The sequence below is a fragment of the Microcebus murinus genome, chromosome 11, assembly GCF_040939455.1.
Source record: "Microcebus murinus isolate Inina chromosome 11, M.murinus_Inina_mat1.0, whole genome shotgun sequence".
In the NCBI taxonomy this organism is placed as follows: domain Eukaryota; kingdom Metazoa; phylum Chordata; class Mammalia; order Primates; family Cheirogaleidae; genus Microcebus; species Microcebus murinus.
Window position 1 is genome coordinate 70,847,126 of NC_134114.1, and position 16,675 is coordinate 70,863,800.

Sequence of the window (16,675 nt, forward strand, 5' to 3'; positions counted from 1 at the left end):
TTTGTGGCTGTTCATGGCTGGCAGCCTAGTAGCAGACTGTTCCATTTTAAGGCTGCAGCTAGTGAGTACTAAAATGCTTCTCCTAAACCAAACAAAGCAAAGTAAACTCTACTCTTTTGCCTGTTTTGTTTTGTTTATATTACATTATACTTCATTGCTTCTTGTGTTACACCAGGGCCACACATTTCTGAGTGTCTCATTCTTTGTATTCACAGATAGATTCATGAATTTTCCCACAATTCTGAAGAGTTAGACATAATGACCAGTAAAAACAAATTTTTTCCAATATGAAAAACATTCCAATAATAATTACTGATCATTCTTTTGTTTCTGTTCACCCACAGAAAGTTTTGTACTAACTGGTTCAACAAAATATCATTTCTTGCCAGATTTAAGCAGAAAAAAAAGAGTTTTCTGGCCTTTTAAAATGTAATAAGTTCTACTTATGATTTGCCAATTTCCATCGTCGTAAACCAAGGCATGTGAAAGAAAAGTCACAGTATAAACATGATATATCCTTTAATTTTACCTGGTAGTAATTTAATCCTTATTTTTATATTAATATTAAATCAATGAGGGTATACTATAACTTAAAGGCAATACTGGAAAAGACTTTGGAGAAACCTGGGCTTGCAGGCCACTATTTATGCTACAACATGGGTGGGCGTTTAGGCATGGAAATGTTGGCGGGTTTGTTCAGGTACCTCTCTATTTGGGGATATTTCTGTGGAAAAGTTTGAAAAACTCTGCTTGCCACTGGGATTAGTCCAGAAGCACCTTTGCTTTGCTGTTCGTAATTACCACTCACTGAGAAGGGTCTAAATGTCTTTGAACATAGATAGAGATTGCCCTTGTCCTCCTCTGGTCCTTAAACTGGACAAAGCTTGTCACATGAGAACATCTTGAAGAAGAACACTGAAAAAGCACCTTCATTAGCAGAAACAGTATTGGCCTTGTAGGAGTTATGACAGCTACTGATTGGGAAGGGCATTTAGATCCAGCTATACTGGGGAAAGAAACTCATAGCACAGCTGGAGAAATGACAATGATTACACAAGTCCAGATGTGCTCATTTGAAAGTAAAAGAAGAGAGCATATTAATCAAAGATAATACTGAAGTCCCAGCTTAAGATTTTAAACATTTAATGGAGCTCTAAAGAAGAAAACAAAGATCAATGTCAGTAAGAATGTGTCCAAGGGACTCTCAGGAGAAGGTGACGAGCAGGAAAAAAATGTCCTTAAAATAAGCTGGAAATTTTAAATGCCTCAGCTAGGTGATCTGTTTGAATGACAAAAGGACTATTCACCAAGGATAGAAGCTGCCAAGTTCATATATAATGGCATCAGCAAGGCTCTGTTTAAAAAAAAAAAGTCTCTAAGAAAATTTCAACTTTTGTTCACTGTAAAATAGAGTTTTTAACTGCAGATGGGATTGTAGACTCAGAAGTGAAAAGTGAAAAACAAGTTAAGGCCAGGAGCGGTGGCTTACGCCTGTAATCCTAGCATTCTGGGAGGCTGAGGTGGGCGGATTGCTCTAGGTCAGGAGTTCGAAACCAGCCTGAGCAAGAGCGAGACCCCATCTCTACTAAAAATAGAAAGAAATTAATTGGCCAACTAATATACATAGAAAAAAATTAGCCGGGCATGGTGGCACATGTCTGTAGTCCCAGCTACTTGGGAGGCTGAGGCAGCAGAATTGCTTGAGCCCAGGAGTTTGAGGTTGCTGTGAGCTAGGCTGACACCATGGCACTCACTCTAGCCTGGGCAACAAAGTGAGACTCTGTCTCAAAAAAAAAAAAAACAAGTCAAGAAAAATAAGGATCAAAAATATCATGTGAGGGCAAAAGAGGTCAGGTGAAGTGGCTTGTGATAGTCTTTGGAGGAAAAAGGAGAATGTTTCAAAGCATGCTTGTGACATGTCCCCATGGGATAACACCCACTGGATGGCCATACCAGAGATGCGTGTACCCCAACATAGCAAGCAAAAGGACTACAAGAGATGGGGAAGACATAAGAGGAACTTACCACTCTAAATAGCATAAATTCAGTATAATTAAAACAAGAGCCAGACTATAATAATATTGAAAAAGAAATTTTTTAAATGTATTAGAATTCTTCAAGAAGAAAATATATTAGCAAAATATTATACCATTTAAATCTAGTGTTCTATATTTCTATTTGGCTACAAATGGAAAAATTTCACAAAAGCTATTGTATGTGAATGTCATACCATCAATGGTGCTTGATAAAGATGCTCGTTTTTATTTATATACATTCCTGGGAGTGGTATTTTGCAATTCCAGCTAGTCTTACAGCTTCTCAAAGGCTAAGTAACAGAGCAGGCATATTAAAGGCCAAACAACCAGATTTCTTTGAAGTTCAAGCCTTGGGAAAATGCTGATAGGAACAGGCAGTCCTGATTCAAAGGAACATATGTTCTGGTATTTTTAAGTAACATTTTAACTATAAAACAGAACAGTTATTTGGAAAACATCACCAGGAACAACGATAGAGGTGGGTGGATAATAGACGTTCAAACAAACAAAGAAACAAACTTGTTAGAGCTTTTCTGAAAGAGCTTCCGATTCTCACTTTGGTTTCTCCAAACACAGTTGATGATAGTGTAGCCTGGCAATTTGGAAGAAATCCACAATTTAGAAGAAAAACAAAACAAAACTATAGGCTACTTCTCTGACAAGAATCACCCAGGTAATAAAATGAGTAAAGTCAACTTTCCAACTTTCCTTATGACTGGCTGAATGGTTACAAACCCCAGTAAAATACTTTGCTTAGGTTACTCTATATTATATAAAGTACATGCAAGCTCTTATTGTTTAAAAAAAAAAAAGCTAATCTTGGATTTTATGATTTTTGTGTAAATTTGCAAACTTTATCTCTCGTTAGGTTAGTTCCAACAATACAAATACGTTTTTCTCTAAGCTGATTTCGGCAAGTAGGCCAGCAGTTTATCTGTATGGCCTTCCCCTATCTCCTCTTTACTTCCGAGCCTCCCTCTCCCCATTGCCTCGCCTCCGTTCTGCTTCTAGAAACACCAGCTTCACTGCAGTATCCTGCTAAGCTTGCCCTCCAGAGCATTGCCCAAGGCACCAGCCAGTAGTCTCCAAACTCCTTTGAGTACCCCAGCAGAAAAAAATTTGAGCACACCCCTAAGAGCTTTATAAGTTTCATGCATGTATTACTACGTTAACATATTATGAAAACAATAAAACATACTGAAATGGAACATTTTCAATAGATGAGATAAAGATCAAATAAATCACATTGTTTGTTCTTTGTTCTTTTTTTTTTTTTTTTTTTTTGAGACAGAGTCTCGCTTTGTTGCCCAGGCTAGAGTGAGTGCCGTGGCATCAGCCTAGCTCACAGCAACCTCAAACTCCTGGGCTCGAGCAATCCTTCTGCCTCAGCCTCCCCAGTAGCTGGGACTACAGGCATGCGCCACCATGCCCGGCTAATTTTTATATATATATCAGTTGGCCAATTAATTTCTTTCTATTTATAGTAGAGACGGGGTCTCGCTCTTGCTCAGGCTGGTTTTGAACTCCTGACCTTGAGCAATCCACCTGCCTCGGCCTCCCAGAGAGCTAGGATTACAGGCGTGAGCCACCGCGCCCGGCCTTGTTCTTTGTTCTTGATACAGAGTCTCACTCACTCTCTCACCTAGGCTATAGTGCAGTGGTGTCATCATAACTCACAGCAACCTCAAACTCCTGGGCTCAAAGGATCCTCCAGCCTCAGCCTCTCGAGTAGCTGGGACTACAGATGCATGCCACCATGCCTAGCTAATTATTCTATTCACATTTTAAATAATTTCAAAGTGTATTAATAATACAAAAACATTTTTCTTTAAACTATTATTATTAGTAAAGTTTTTAGGGAGGAAAGTAATTGACTATACCTCATCTTTTTTTTTTTTTTTTGGTCTTGGTTTATACTTCATGATACAGCAATGCGGATGTCTGGTTTTATTTTCAGTTTATTTAAAGACTCTCTGAAAAGAGCTCACAAAGATATGTGAAGTTTAATGGGAGAAATGATTTCATTAGCTGGGTTAGTAAATCATGATTCCTGTTTTTCAGTCCCATCACCCATTATGCAAAGGTTTGAAATCTGATGAATGCATTTCCATCTTACCTAATGTTACTCATCTGTTTCTGAAATTAATTAGAAAGCACTGTACATTTTTACATTTTTAACTTCAAGATCCATTGAAATTGATTTAGAAAATGTTTAAGGGAGTTAGAAAATTCTGTAAGATAAAAGAGTTTTTTATAGGCTACATGCATTGTTTTCAATCACAAAAATTATGTAATGAAGGAAATATTTCAAACATCCACACAACATAGTGGGTAAGGGGATAGACCCTGGGACCCACCATCTGAGTTGGAATCCCAGCTGTTCTACTCACTCCTCGGCTAGCTGTGGGCAAGTTACTTAACCTCTCTGTGTTCCAATTTTCTCTCTAGTAAATTAAAATAGTAATAGAACCTACTCTACAGGATTGCTGTGAGAATTAAACAAGTCAATATTTGTAAAGCACTTAATATCATGCCTGGCATATAGTAAGAATATTTAAGTATATGAAGAATTAAGGAGCCAGCTGTGGTGGAGTAGTCCTTTAGTCCTAGCTACTCCAGAGGCTTAGGAGGGAGGATCACTTGAGCCCAGGAGTTTGAGTCCAGCTGGGGCAATATAGCAAGACGCTGTCTCTAGAGAAAAAAATAATAATTATGAGGAGAATTCTAATTCTCATACCCTGCTTGCTGCCAGGAGTGTAACAAGTAAAAAAAAATCACATTTGAAATTAGTTGGATATTGTCTACCACAGTTCAACATACCTATAACCTGTGACTTAGCATGCCCACAAATATACTATACATTAAAGCAAGATTGGTCCTAGCAGCTTTGTTTAGAATAGGCAAAAACTGAAAGTAACCCTCGTGTTTATCTACAATGGAATGGATAAATAAATGGTTGTGTATACTTTTATGGGTGCTATTGAGCAATGAAAAGAAAAAAAAGGAACAAATCACAGCTACATCAACATGGTTGAGTCTTATAAGTGATGATGAGTAAAAGAATCAAGGCACAAAACTGTACACAGTGTGATCCTACTTATGAAAAGTTCAAAAAGAAGCAAAACCAAAAAATATTTATTTCAGAATGCACATACAGGTAGTAAAAGGATAAGCAAAAACGAATAATGATCATCACGAAGTCAGGCTCATTTGTAACTCTGGGGAATAGAAGAAGAAGAGAGCTGTATCTGAGGAGGGGTAGCCTGTTTGTGTGCACGTGCATGCTCTTGCATAAGCACTGAGAACGCTCTATTTTCTGACCCAGGAGATTGTAGGAATGTTTATTTTATAATTATCTATTAAATTATGTACATAGCTTTTCATGTACTTTTTTTTTTTTTTTTTTTTTTTTTTTTGTTGCCCTGGCTAGAGTGAGTGCTGTGGCATCAGCCTAGCTCACAGCAACCTCAAACTGCTGGGCTCAAGCAATCCTCCTGCCTCAGCCTCCCAAGTAGCTGGGACTACAGGCATGCACCACCATGCCCGGCTAATTTTTTGTATATATATTTTTAGTTGGTCAATTAATTTCTTTCTATTTTTAGTAGAGACGGGGTCTCGCTCAGGCTGGTTTTGAACTCCCGACCTCGAACAATTTGCCTGCCTCGGCCTCCCAGAGTGCTAGGATTACAGGCATGAGCCACCGCGTCCAGCCTCATGTACTTTTCTATATGTGTGTTATATTTCACAATGAAAAAAATTAAAAACGGGCATAAAATTCTTGTTTCCACAAAATTAACCACATGGATAACATTCTATTTTGTTATGTACTCTGGCTTTAGCTTCTTTGCTAGAATAACTGCCCAAGAGACATATGCCGTGAATGAACTTCATGTGGTTGCTCTCACTGTAACCTTAGCTTGGAAGCCTTCCTTTCTTTTCTTTTTAAAAAAGTCTTCAGTCAAAACAACAAATTAATCGGTGGTTACACTTACACAACTTCTGCATAAAACATAGTTTTATTTTTTAAAAGCCAATTATTGTTTATTGTCAAAAGATGTAGAAAAAAGAAAGTATATTTTTTCTACCCTAGCTTTAGAGGGTCACAAAAAAGTCATTTCAAAATGCATTTCATTATCGAAACACAATGTAGTAAATATTACACTGAAACTGAATCTACCAAATGCCATAACAGTGGAACATATTAAAAACATCTGTGCTTTCAGTTTAACTTTATAGTAAGCTTCCCACATTGTGTAACTTACTCCAATACTGTGTCTTTGGGTGTTTAGCAAAGTTTTATGTGCGTATTCTCAAGGTATTTGCTGACATGGGAATGTGGTTGTTTTTTTTTCCATTTGTGTTCTATCTATTATTTTAGACATTTTCTATCTTGGCAAGAAGAAAACTATTTCCCCAATGGTGTGTTGCTTTTTGGCTTTCATTTTTAAGAAAGCTCAGAAGAGGCTTTTTAGCATTTATTATTGGTGACTTTTCTTTAAAGTAGTGACTTGAATAGTATATTACCTAAACATTCTGGGAACATTGCTGAGTTTTGCCTTCACGTTTGGATGTTTAGTTTTTAAATGGCTATCTAACTGTGATGGGTTCAGAATATCATTATCTATTAACTATAATATATACGTACAGTGAAGTCGATGTTAGCAAGAGGGAATGTAAATTCATACTTAAAACAGTGTGCTTCTAAGTACACAGCAAATGATAGTGTCATAAAAAAGAGAAAGGAAAAGAATATATTTTAATTTTTAATTTAATAAAAAAAAACACAAAAACACCACCACCACCACCAACAACAACAACAAAAAAAACCAGTGTGCTTCATAATCAATTAGTATGGCATACTTCTTGTCAAATCTGATTCATCATTAGTTTTTTTACCTTGCAGTGTGGCTCCCAAAGAGTGTCAGAAATGTCAGCTCTGCCAATTGTGTTTGCCTATTCTTGCATTTTTAGCATTGTCCCCATTGGTTCATACAGTAAATTAGTTTACTTAAATATCACCCATCAGTTCCCTTAGAAACAGAAGCTGCAACATGTGGCTATCTGTTGAACAAAGGAGAGAGTGCTCAGGCTGCCACCCACGGTGAGTCCCACTCCTCCCCAAAATCCCACGTGCCTACCCATGTAAGGACCAAGTGAGCATGCCAAGCACCAATCCCCACATTAAATATTAGTAAAGCTTAATTTCTTCCTCCCCCCATCTTTCCGGTAAAAAAATACATATGTTTGTGAATAGAAGTTTAAATACTTTATTCTGAAATTTCAAGAGTTTTCTTCTGTCTCCCACTCTGGAGACTCCTGCTCTAGATAAGCAGTCGTAAACTTCTATTTGTTTTTAACCTTAGAAATCCCCTCTTTTTAATGAAAATGAACATGAAACACTAATATTAAAAAAAAAAAAGGCAATAATACTGCTCTGATTGACTCTGAAATGGGGCATCAGGGCTCAGACCTCTCTGCCTACTCTTTCTCTACCACCCCTTTAAGGCAGACTTGAAGATTTCTCTGTGGAAATCTAGTTTCCTTGAAATACAGCTGGAAAAACAATGTCGTGCCAAGCTTAGCTCTCCAGGCCTGCCCTCACCAACACTTGCTCTCTCTCCAGTCTATAAGGAATAAGCAAGGTTTCCAAAAGCTGGTATATGAATATTCATGATCTAAGGACCAGTAATAGGTCACTGAGTTATATCACATATACTCACATATACCTTATGCTACCTCTTATTTAGGGATAAGAACATCTAACAGAATGAATATGAAATGGTGGCATTTCAGCCTCTAAAATAGGAGAAAATATTGTTTGGGCAGGAAGCCTTTCCTGTGTGTTCCCCAGTGACCTTGAGTTTGGAGGACACACAATCATCCACTTTGTCAACACTCTGGTAAAAGTAATAACTTAAAAAAATATGCTAATGAGGGAAACTACAAACTTATAAGCTAAATAACAATTTTTAATGAAAGGGAAATAACTCTTTAAAAAAGTGGCCTCAAGAAAATGATGAGATCTTTAAGATATCAGGAAATAGACCATCTGTGATATTTCATTAGCCAAGACAAGTACACTAGCTGCTGAAATAATTGACCTCAAAATGTCTGGCTTAACTCAATAAAAATCTGTTTCTCACTTATATCACAGAACAACGCATGAGAAGGCTTTGCTGCAACCAGTCATTTAGGGACTGGTTCCACACTGCAGTGCCAATATCTTCAAATGCATGGCTTCAAGGTTGACCTGGCTTTATCCAATTGGTAGACAGAAGGATAAAAGAGAGTGGTGAAGGCACACCTTCTCTTAACTGCTCAGCAGGGATCCTATTCTACTGTTGAAAACTAATCATCTGGCCCTACCTATATGCACACAATTTGGGAAATTTAGCTATCTTAGAAGAGAAAATGGGTTTGGTGAGCATCTAGCCAGGTTCTGTCCTATACACAGAGGCAGAGGTTTAGACCAGGGATTCCCAATGTGTGTAACTTGAGTATCACTAGATCTGACTTTGGAAATTTCTTGGGAAGACTCCCACCACTCTTTCTTCTGCCTGCCTTAATATAGGAATCTTCCTGCCTGCACTCACTTCGCCTCTTGCTGTCCCTTGAACCACCATCTTCCATGCTCCATCCACACCTTTGCACGTGATGTCTGTCCAGTTCTTTCTAATACTTCTTCCCTTCCCACCTCCTCTTCCTTATCTTTTAAGACCTAAGACGATGTTTACTTCCTCTACGAACTTCTCTCTGATGACACGGAAGGCACAGATCTCATCCTAATGTTCATCGAATTTAATCCTTTACTTTGTACCTATCCCTATTATTGAAAGCATCAGCCTGTGTCATAATTACTTAAGGAATCAGCATGTTTTCAAAAGGATCAAGTGTGTTAATATTTGCAATCTAGTGATCATTAATTGCCTTAGCTTCTCAAGGACAAGGATGGAGGCTCATGTTCCTCAGTGTTTCCCATACCTCTGTAACATACTCAATAACTGAAGAAAAAATTATTACTTTCTCCCTTCCTGCCACTTTTCAGTTGTCACACCTCTAATGTCTTTTTGTTTTTGTATTTTTTTATATTGTGATAAAAACAAATAACATAAATTTTATCACCTTAATCATATTTTAGTGTTTAGCACAGTAGTATTAACTACATGCACACTGTTGTGCAACAGATCTGCATAACTTTTTTATTTTGCAAAACGGAAACTCTATATCCATTGAACAACTCCCCTTTTCCCCCTCCCCCAGCCCCTGGTAACCACTATTCTACTTTCTGTTTCTAAGAGTTTGACTACTTTAGATACCTCACATAAGTGGACTAACTTTTTGTGATTTGTGATTGGCTTATTTCACTTAGCACAATAGTCTGAGGGTTCATCCAAGTTGTAGCGTATGTAGAATTTTCTTCTTTCTTAAAGGCGGATTAATATTCCATTGCATGTGTATACCACATTATCTTTATCCATTTAATTCATTCTGATGTCTTTGTTTTTGACTTGTGGGTTTCTGGAGGGGACCGATGAGAACATATATTTTCTACTGATCCAAGAGTAAAGGTGATCCTGTATGTTTGCATTTTTCAGGATGGTTTAAGTTCTAGTGCCTCAAAAAGAAATTTACACCAAACGCAAAGCGAGATTAGATTTGTTAAAAAGCAGTGAGCACATAAAGACGGTCTCCTTTTTTTTATCCATCTGTGTACAAGAAACTATTAAACTACATTCAGCTGACTAATAAGGCCCCATATAGAAAGCTGTTGACATTCCAGAGGCCTCTTACTTAGTGTTTTTACTGCCCTCCTCGGTTCCTCCCATTTCATAGCCTCAAAATAGTTCTGGGGAGAAAAAGAAACCACCCAGTTTTAAAGTAGGGCAAAATAAGTAAATAAATAAAAGGATAAACGAGAACTCTTTCAACAGAGAGCACTGTTCTTGTCAGAATTTTAATGTTGCATGGAGGAGTCCAGCCCCAGAGCAAGCCCTGGCCCTTCTTGGTATCAGGAGTGGATTCCAGTGTTCACTTGTATTGAGGTTGAGGCCCTTTAGGGACATTCATAACCCTTACTTCAGGGTGTCACCATGAAAGAATCTTAAGTATCCTTGCATTACCACATTGTTAACTTTCAGTTGGTCCGTGGAGCTATTATTAAATATGTAGCCATAATGTGCATGGAAAAATTTCCAGGTAAACTGGCATTTAGGTCACCAACATGTTAAAATCCTATAGGCAACTTCCTTTAAAAACTACCATACTAAAAACCCCAGCGCTTAAAATCCTGCATTTTTCGGTAAAATACGCCAAATATAGCTTGAAGTAGTAAATAATCCCCCCACAGCGACATTAGCAAATTAATTGGAGTGTGAACAAAGAACCCTTTCTGCTGCGGCATGAATGTTGCCTTTATTTTTTCTCACAAGTATGATTTTGGAAAACAGCTGTAGCGCATGTTGACAAATGACAAAGTGGCAGACGTGGTAAAACACTTTCGGTCGCGGCCAAGAGGGGGTAAAACTGGGTTGCTGGAGCGGCAAGCGGGTTTGAATCCCTCAGCTTCCCTAACCTCTTTTTCCCAGTCCCGAGCGGACGGGGGCCTCACCGCCCCACCCCCCTCTCCTGGCTCCGGTTACAGCCTTTCGAGTTGAACAAACTTGCTGCAGGCGGATTGGCGGCCGGGAGCTCTCGGGCTTGGGCGTCGTGTTTATTAATTTATATTCCGCGGCACCCCGCGCGGGCCGCTCCTTTGTATCCGGCTGCAGCCGCCCGGGCTCGGCGGCCTCGGCGGGGAGCGCGTCCCCCGCGTCCGCCCGACCCCGGGCCCGGCACGTGCTGCGCCCGGCGGGGCCCGCCGAGGGGGCGGAGGCCCTGGCTTTTTCCTACCCCCTTCTCCGCCAGGAGGAGGAGCGGCAGCAGCAGCGGGAGGCGACAGCTGCCCGGCCGAGGAGGCGCGGCGGCGGAGAGGGGACTGCGGTCAGCTGAGCCCACCCGCGCCCGCACGCCGGCTCCGCGCCCGGCGGCTCGCGGCGGCCGCCCGGGGATGTTCCCGGGCACTTCCTGACTGGCTGGCAGCGCGCACGCGGCGACTCGCACGCCCCGGGCCCCGGTCGCCCGCCCGCTGGCTCGCGCGGCCCGGCTCTGCGTCGGCCGCGCCGCGGTGGGGGCGCGCGCGAGGGGGACGCGGCCGGGGATGAGCGGACTGCGGGTCGGCACGCCGCGCAGGGGCCCCGAGAGGCTGTGAGCAGCTGCTTTCCTCCGAGTCGCCGCCCTGCCCTTGGATTGGAGACCATGTACGTACGCGTCGCGGTCCTGCCATTGTCTCTGCCCCGAGCGCGTGCCGTGCGCCCCGGGCCGCGGGGCTCGCGCCCAGCCCATCCCCGCCGCGCGCTGCCCCCCGCGCCTCCTGCGCCGCCGGGCGGAGTGGCCGGCGCGCCGACCGTGCCCCTCTCTGCCCCCGCTCCCCTCTCCGCCCTGCAGGTCCATTCACATCGTGGCGCTGGGGAACGAGGGGGACGCGTTCCACCAGGACAATCGGCCGTCGGGGCTCATCCGCACGTACCTGGGGAGGAGCCCTCTGGTCTCGGGGGACGAGAGCAGCTTGTTGCTGAACGCCACCAGCACGGTCGCGCGCCCCGTGTTCACCGAGTATCAGGCCAGTGCGTTTGGGAATGTCAAGCTGGTGGTCCACGACTGTCCCGTCTGGGTAAGGGGCCGCGGCTGCTCCGTGCTGAGGCTGAACGAGCTACTCTTTCTTTTTTTTTTTTTTTTTCCCTTTTCCCTCCCGCCCCCTTTTGCCCACTTCCGTGAATGTGGAGTGTCCGTGTTACCTGGGTCGACTTTTAAAACATTTTTGAGAGAATCTTGGATCCTTTGTTCTTTGGGTAGGGAGTAGCCCCGTCAGAGAACACTCTTGGAAGGTAAAAAGCTCCCGTAGGAATGTGAAGCACTTACTCCTACACTTCATGACTGTGGATTGTCCCTTAGTAGACAGCTGACGGTTTGATGTGCCAACTCCAAGGGACGGGGTCACTAAGTTTCACTAGCAAAGAGCAATGTTTTTCATGCCTTCCCCGTGGGTGATAGTGTAATATTAGTGTTCTAAAAATACAGCCCCCTGAAAGCTCAACGCAGGCCAAAATACTTTTCACTGGGACAGTTCAGAAATAGGACCCCTGGAAAAGGGGGAAAGGGACTGAGTTAATTTTAAACGACTCACTTACAGCTCTATTAATTAACCTCTGAAAATTTTTAATTAGTTTTTAATTTTAATAATGCAAAATACTCTTGGTATATTACCCATTTGTTTTTAGTGATTCATGAATCCGAAATAGTATTACTAGTATTGCTTGGAAAAGTCAAAATTAAATTTGTGATAATTGAACGAAATTGGAGTGAAGTGGATAAATTCTAGTCTGATTCTTGAGTGTTTGATAAAAGGAAAAAAGGAATCCACTCCTAAACACATGTAGATATTTAAAGTACACAATAACATTCTATTTTGAATGTTTTTCTTTAATCTTATTTGAAAATTTCTGATTCTGATTCTTTACTGATATTGGAGTTATATATATATTTCACCTAAAGACTGCATTTTATAACGAATGAGTTTAGTGTTTGAAAAAGAAAATACAAATTATCATTATGTGAGATTTTACATTTAAACAGCAATTCTAAAAAACTGAATCAGGGCTGTAGGAAACTAGCATACCTTTCTAAAAAATGCATAGAAAAATTTATGCAGATTTCCATATTATGAGGAAAAAAGATCCCTTGCCCATATAAATTTTCAGTTAAAGGAAAGTTATGTTAATATGCTAAAATAAACTAAAAACAGGCCTTTTCAATATAAGAGATGCTATTAAACCCCTAGTTATGACAGTGATAATTCTGTTCAGAAGTACTGATGGAGAACTTATTGGCTGGGATCTATGTAAGCAAATGAAACACATCTTTTACTTTGGCCCTTTCATTGTGAATGACCTAACAGTATAAAAACTCATCAGTTTGACATGCAGTTAAACAAATGTTCAGTAAATAGAGTGGATAAATGTAGGGAAAATAAAATAAGCTAAATTATGATGTTAGGATTGGTTTTCCTGTTTTTAATTTGAGCTGTTAACCCTTTCCTGTGTATGTTGATTTCACAAAAAGCAATGTTTGTGATCCCATGTATTTTGTCTAGTGAAATGAAATCTTCCAAATGGATAAAGTAAGCTTCTGTAGCTTGGATTTTTGCCGTATACTGATTGTTACGGTTTATTTTGCTAACCACTTTTTGTTTGTTTAGACTCTGGCCCTATTTAAGGCATTGAGTTTGTAACCAGGTATAATTTTCTAGGTTATAATGATCTTTAGACAGAGTAGCTTACATTCGTAGAATTCTTTTTCATAGGTGTTTTTCTTTTCTTGGTGGTAAGCAAAGCCCATCAGAAATACTAAAGTTGATTGTATTTATCATCTGTTATTTGATGTATACCGGATCAGAGTATTAAATGTAACAGAGCAGATAGAGTTTTTGACATCGAAAGGATGTGATTTCAGGTCCCCACATTGTTGCCATTTAATGCCTGTGTGTCCTTGGTAAATCTCTTACTTCCTCTCAGCCTTATTTTCTCTATCTGTAAAATAACAATCCCTGCCTCCTAGAGCTGCACTGAGAAGTAAATGGGATACTAGTATGTGTAAAGTTCTAAGTGCAGGGGTTAGCCTGTAACAGGTGCTCCATAGGTGGTAGATGTTCTAATAAGTGTTTATTATAGCTGTAATAGAGTCGCGTATCATACTAAACAAAAGTAAAGTTTCCCTACATGTCATTCAAGATTTATACCGCTACAGTACGTGGGGGCAGCAATGTTAGCACTTAACAGCGCTGTATTTGCAGCCCCACAATCAAGTAAGAATAAAATTGTTCCAACGTAGAAATTTTTAAAGATGAGTTCAATTCTCCCATGTGACTTCAAGCCTTGTGTTGCATAACCTCTTAGAGGAAATCCTGGAACTGATTTACATTGGGTGGGAGACTTTGATTTCCTTCATAATTTTAGAAACTAGTGGAACATTTTCTCTTTGACATAGTTTGGAGAAGAAATGTGTTATTAATTGCCTCAGAGTTGGAATGAGATAGCTGTGTTTCTCTTCCCTAGTTCTCTTCTGTAGATCCTTGACCTTACCCTGGATCCTAGCCTTATATACTTGGCACTTTTAAAATAAATGTGCTTCACATTCATTAATGGCAGCTTATTATTAAATATTTAGTATGTCTTTGTCTCTTACCCATCCTTTTTTGTGTGCAGTTATAGTATTATTTTCATTTCTGAGTCTTTTCTTATTTATTAGTAACATTCCATAAACAGCAGTAAGGTAGTAGATTCATAATTTTCTTGTGGAGCGTTCGAAGCTCTGATTCGTATTACAAATAAAAGTATTTATAGTCTTTACATTCCCAATCCCACAGAGTTAATAATACTTAAGCCCATTTTTTTTTTTCTCAACATTTTCCCTTAAATGTCCTCTTCCTCCCCATATGCCTCTCCAGTAACTCTGGAATGTTGAAGTATTTGGAATGCGAAAAGCAGCTACTTTTGATTTATTCTCTCAGAGTTAAATGGCTGTTTAATATTAGTCCTACTTATATATTTAGTTTTTATCCCATTTATCTGACTTTGTCCTCTTGCTTTGTTATACTTACGTACTCTGTGATAATTGTATACTTATAACTTGAGCACTTAAAACAGATACAGTTGGAACTGCATACATTTTGTGGTTTGGGATTTGGAAATTAGAGGAGAGCTCTGCTGGGAAGCTTTCCCACCTTCTTGCTCCTGGGCCCCACTTCATTTCTCCCCTGCTTATACCCTCCACCAAGTTCAAGCCTTTGTCGTTGCTGCTCATAGTCCATGCATTGCCTTTTATTTATTTTTGGATTCTGTTAAACTTCCTTCAAAATTGCTCTCTCTATCCTACTTTATTTCGGCAGGGTATTCACATCTAAAAATTATTCTGCAATTCTTTTTGCTCTGAGTGTACTTGTGGGAGATGGGCAGTTGGGAGGCTGTAGGAAATTGGGGGAGGCACTGATGAACAGAAGCTCTCTCTTTGCAAAAGAGCATTGCTGTGGAACACTCCTCCAGAATTTTCCATCATGGGATAAAATCTCTGTCACATAGACCTTGATTGGTTTATTCAAACACTTTGTTAACCCTGTTTTGGACTCAGATTTCAAAGTGCAAACTTTCATAGCCCAACAGCTTTTGGATGTGTTAGCCACATCCAGCTGTCTGTTACCTTAGTCTGGCTTTATTACATCCTAGAAATACATACCAAAGGCCACATGAAGGGACAAATAATGATTAATAGTTAACTAGAGTATGAGAAGAAAGCTACTAGTGCATATTTGGCAGTGGAATTAAGATACATAAAGATATTTTACTTATACCCACTATTCACAAAAAAAAAAACTCTAAAAAATTATTTTTAAAATATCAAAGCACTACATTTTAAAGGAATAGGTTTCATAATAAATTACTTATGTCTCCAGTTCTAAACATAAATGTTATTGACTACAGTACAGAAGTAAAGATTTCAGAACTAGAAGGATTTATCCTGAATTTTTAATTTATATAAGCAGAATACTTTAATTGCAAATATATTCCTTCCCATGTTACCTTGTAATACACAGTATCGTTTTATGTAGGCATACCTCCTCCACCCCCCCATACACACTGTGCATATTCAGTACTGTCCAAAGGATGGATAAAGTTGCAAAACATATATGAAGTTTGAAAATAAGAATAAAATATATGGAGTTGCACAGAATTCATAATGCATTGCAATTCAAAACACTGAAAAATCCTGCAGTGTCTAACTGGGTCACAGGAAGTCCTTTGAAGCTTTGTTTCTCATACCGATGTTCTTCCATCTAATGCTGGAACATTGCATTTTTGAAACTATTAAGTGATAAAAATATAGTATAATTTTTAAAACCAAGTGGTTATTTTTAAGTACAAATATTGAAAGAAGTTGCTTCTTTCATCAGACTCTCAGGAATTCTCTAGATCTCCTGTTTAAACAATACACAGTACTCTGGGGCTAAATGAATAAGTAGGATTTTTTAAAAATAGAGTTAGCTGACTTCAAACATTTTTAATTTATATAGTTACTTGAATATAAATTTCTTTTTGTGAATTCTAAAAATTAAAATATAACAAAATGTTTAAACTAATACAATTGATTTCATGATTGATTTGAAGATAAAAAGACTAAAGATTGATATTTGCATTTTGGTTTAGGACATATTTGACAGTGATTGGTACACCTCTCGAAATCTAATTGGGGGCGCTGACATCATTGTGATCAAATACAACGTAAATGACAAGTTTTCATTTCATGAAGTAAAGGATAATTATATTCCAGTGATAAAAAGAGCATTAAATTCAGTTCCAGTAATCATTGCTGCCGTTGGTACCAGACAAAATGGTAAGTATTTAATTTTCTTTTGTATAGTGAGCATGCAGGTACCATATTAATTTTAATTTAGAGATAAATTTATTAATGATTAATACAGTTTTTTTTAAAAGCAAAATGACTTGGGTTCAACTGCCAGCTGTTATCTCCTCATCGTTTGATATGATAAT

General features: G+C 39.3%; 1 protein-coding gene across 2 annotated transcripts in view; it reads left to right on the forward strand.

Moving 5' to 3' along the window:
• The first annotated feature begins 10,676 nt into the window (after positions 1-10,676).
• RHOBTB3 (Rho related BTB domain containing 3) overlaps positions 10,677-16,675 on the forward strand; it is a 56,640-nt gene continuing 50,641 nt past the window's right edge. The window contains exons 1-3 of one of the 2 annotated variants that reach the window (XM_076008201.1): positions 10,677-11,332; positions 11,520-11,745; positions 16,331-16,517. In XM_076008201.1, the coding sequence (XP_075864316.1) occupies positions 11,331-11,332; positions 11,520-11,745; positions 16,331-16,517 (415 nt within the window). In that variant the 5' untranslated portion in view covers positions 10,677-11,330. The remainder of the gene's footprint in view (positions 11,333-11,519; positions 11,746-16,330; positions 16,518-16,675) is intronic. The other variant, XM_012773902.3, reaches the window with a different exon arrangement.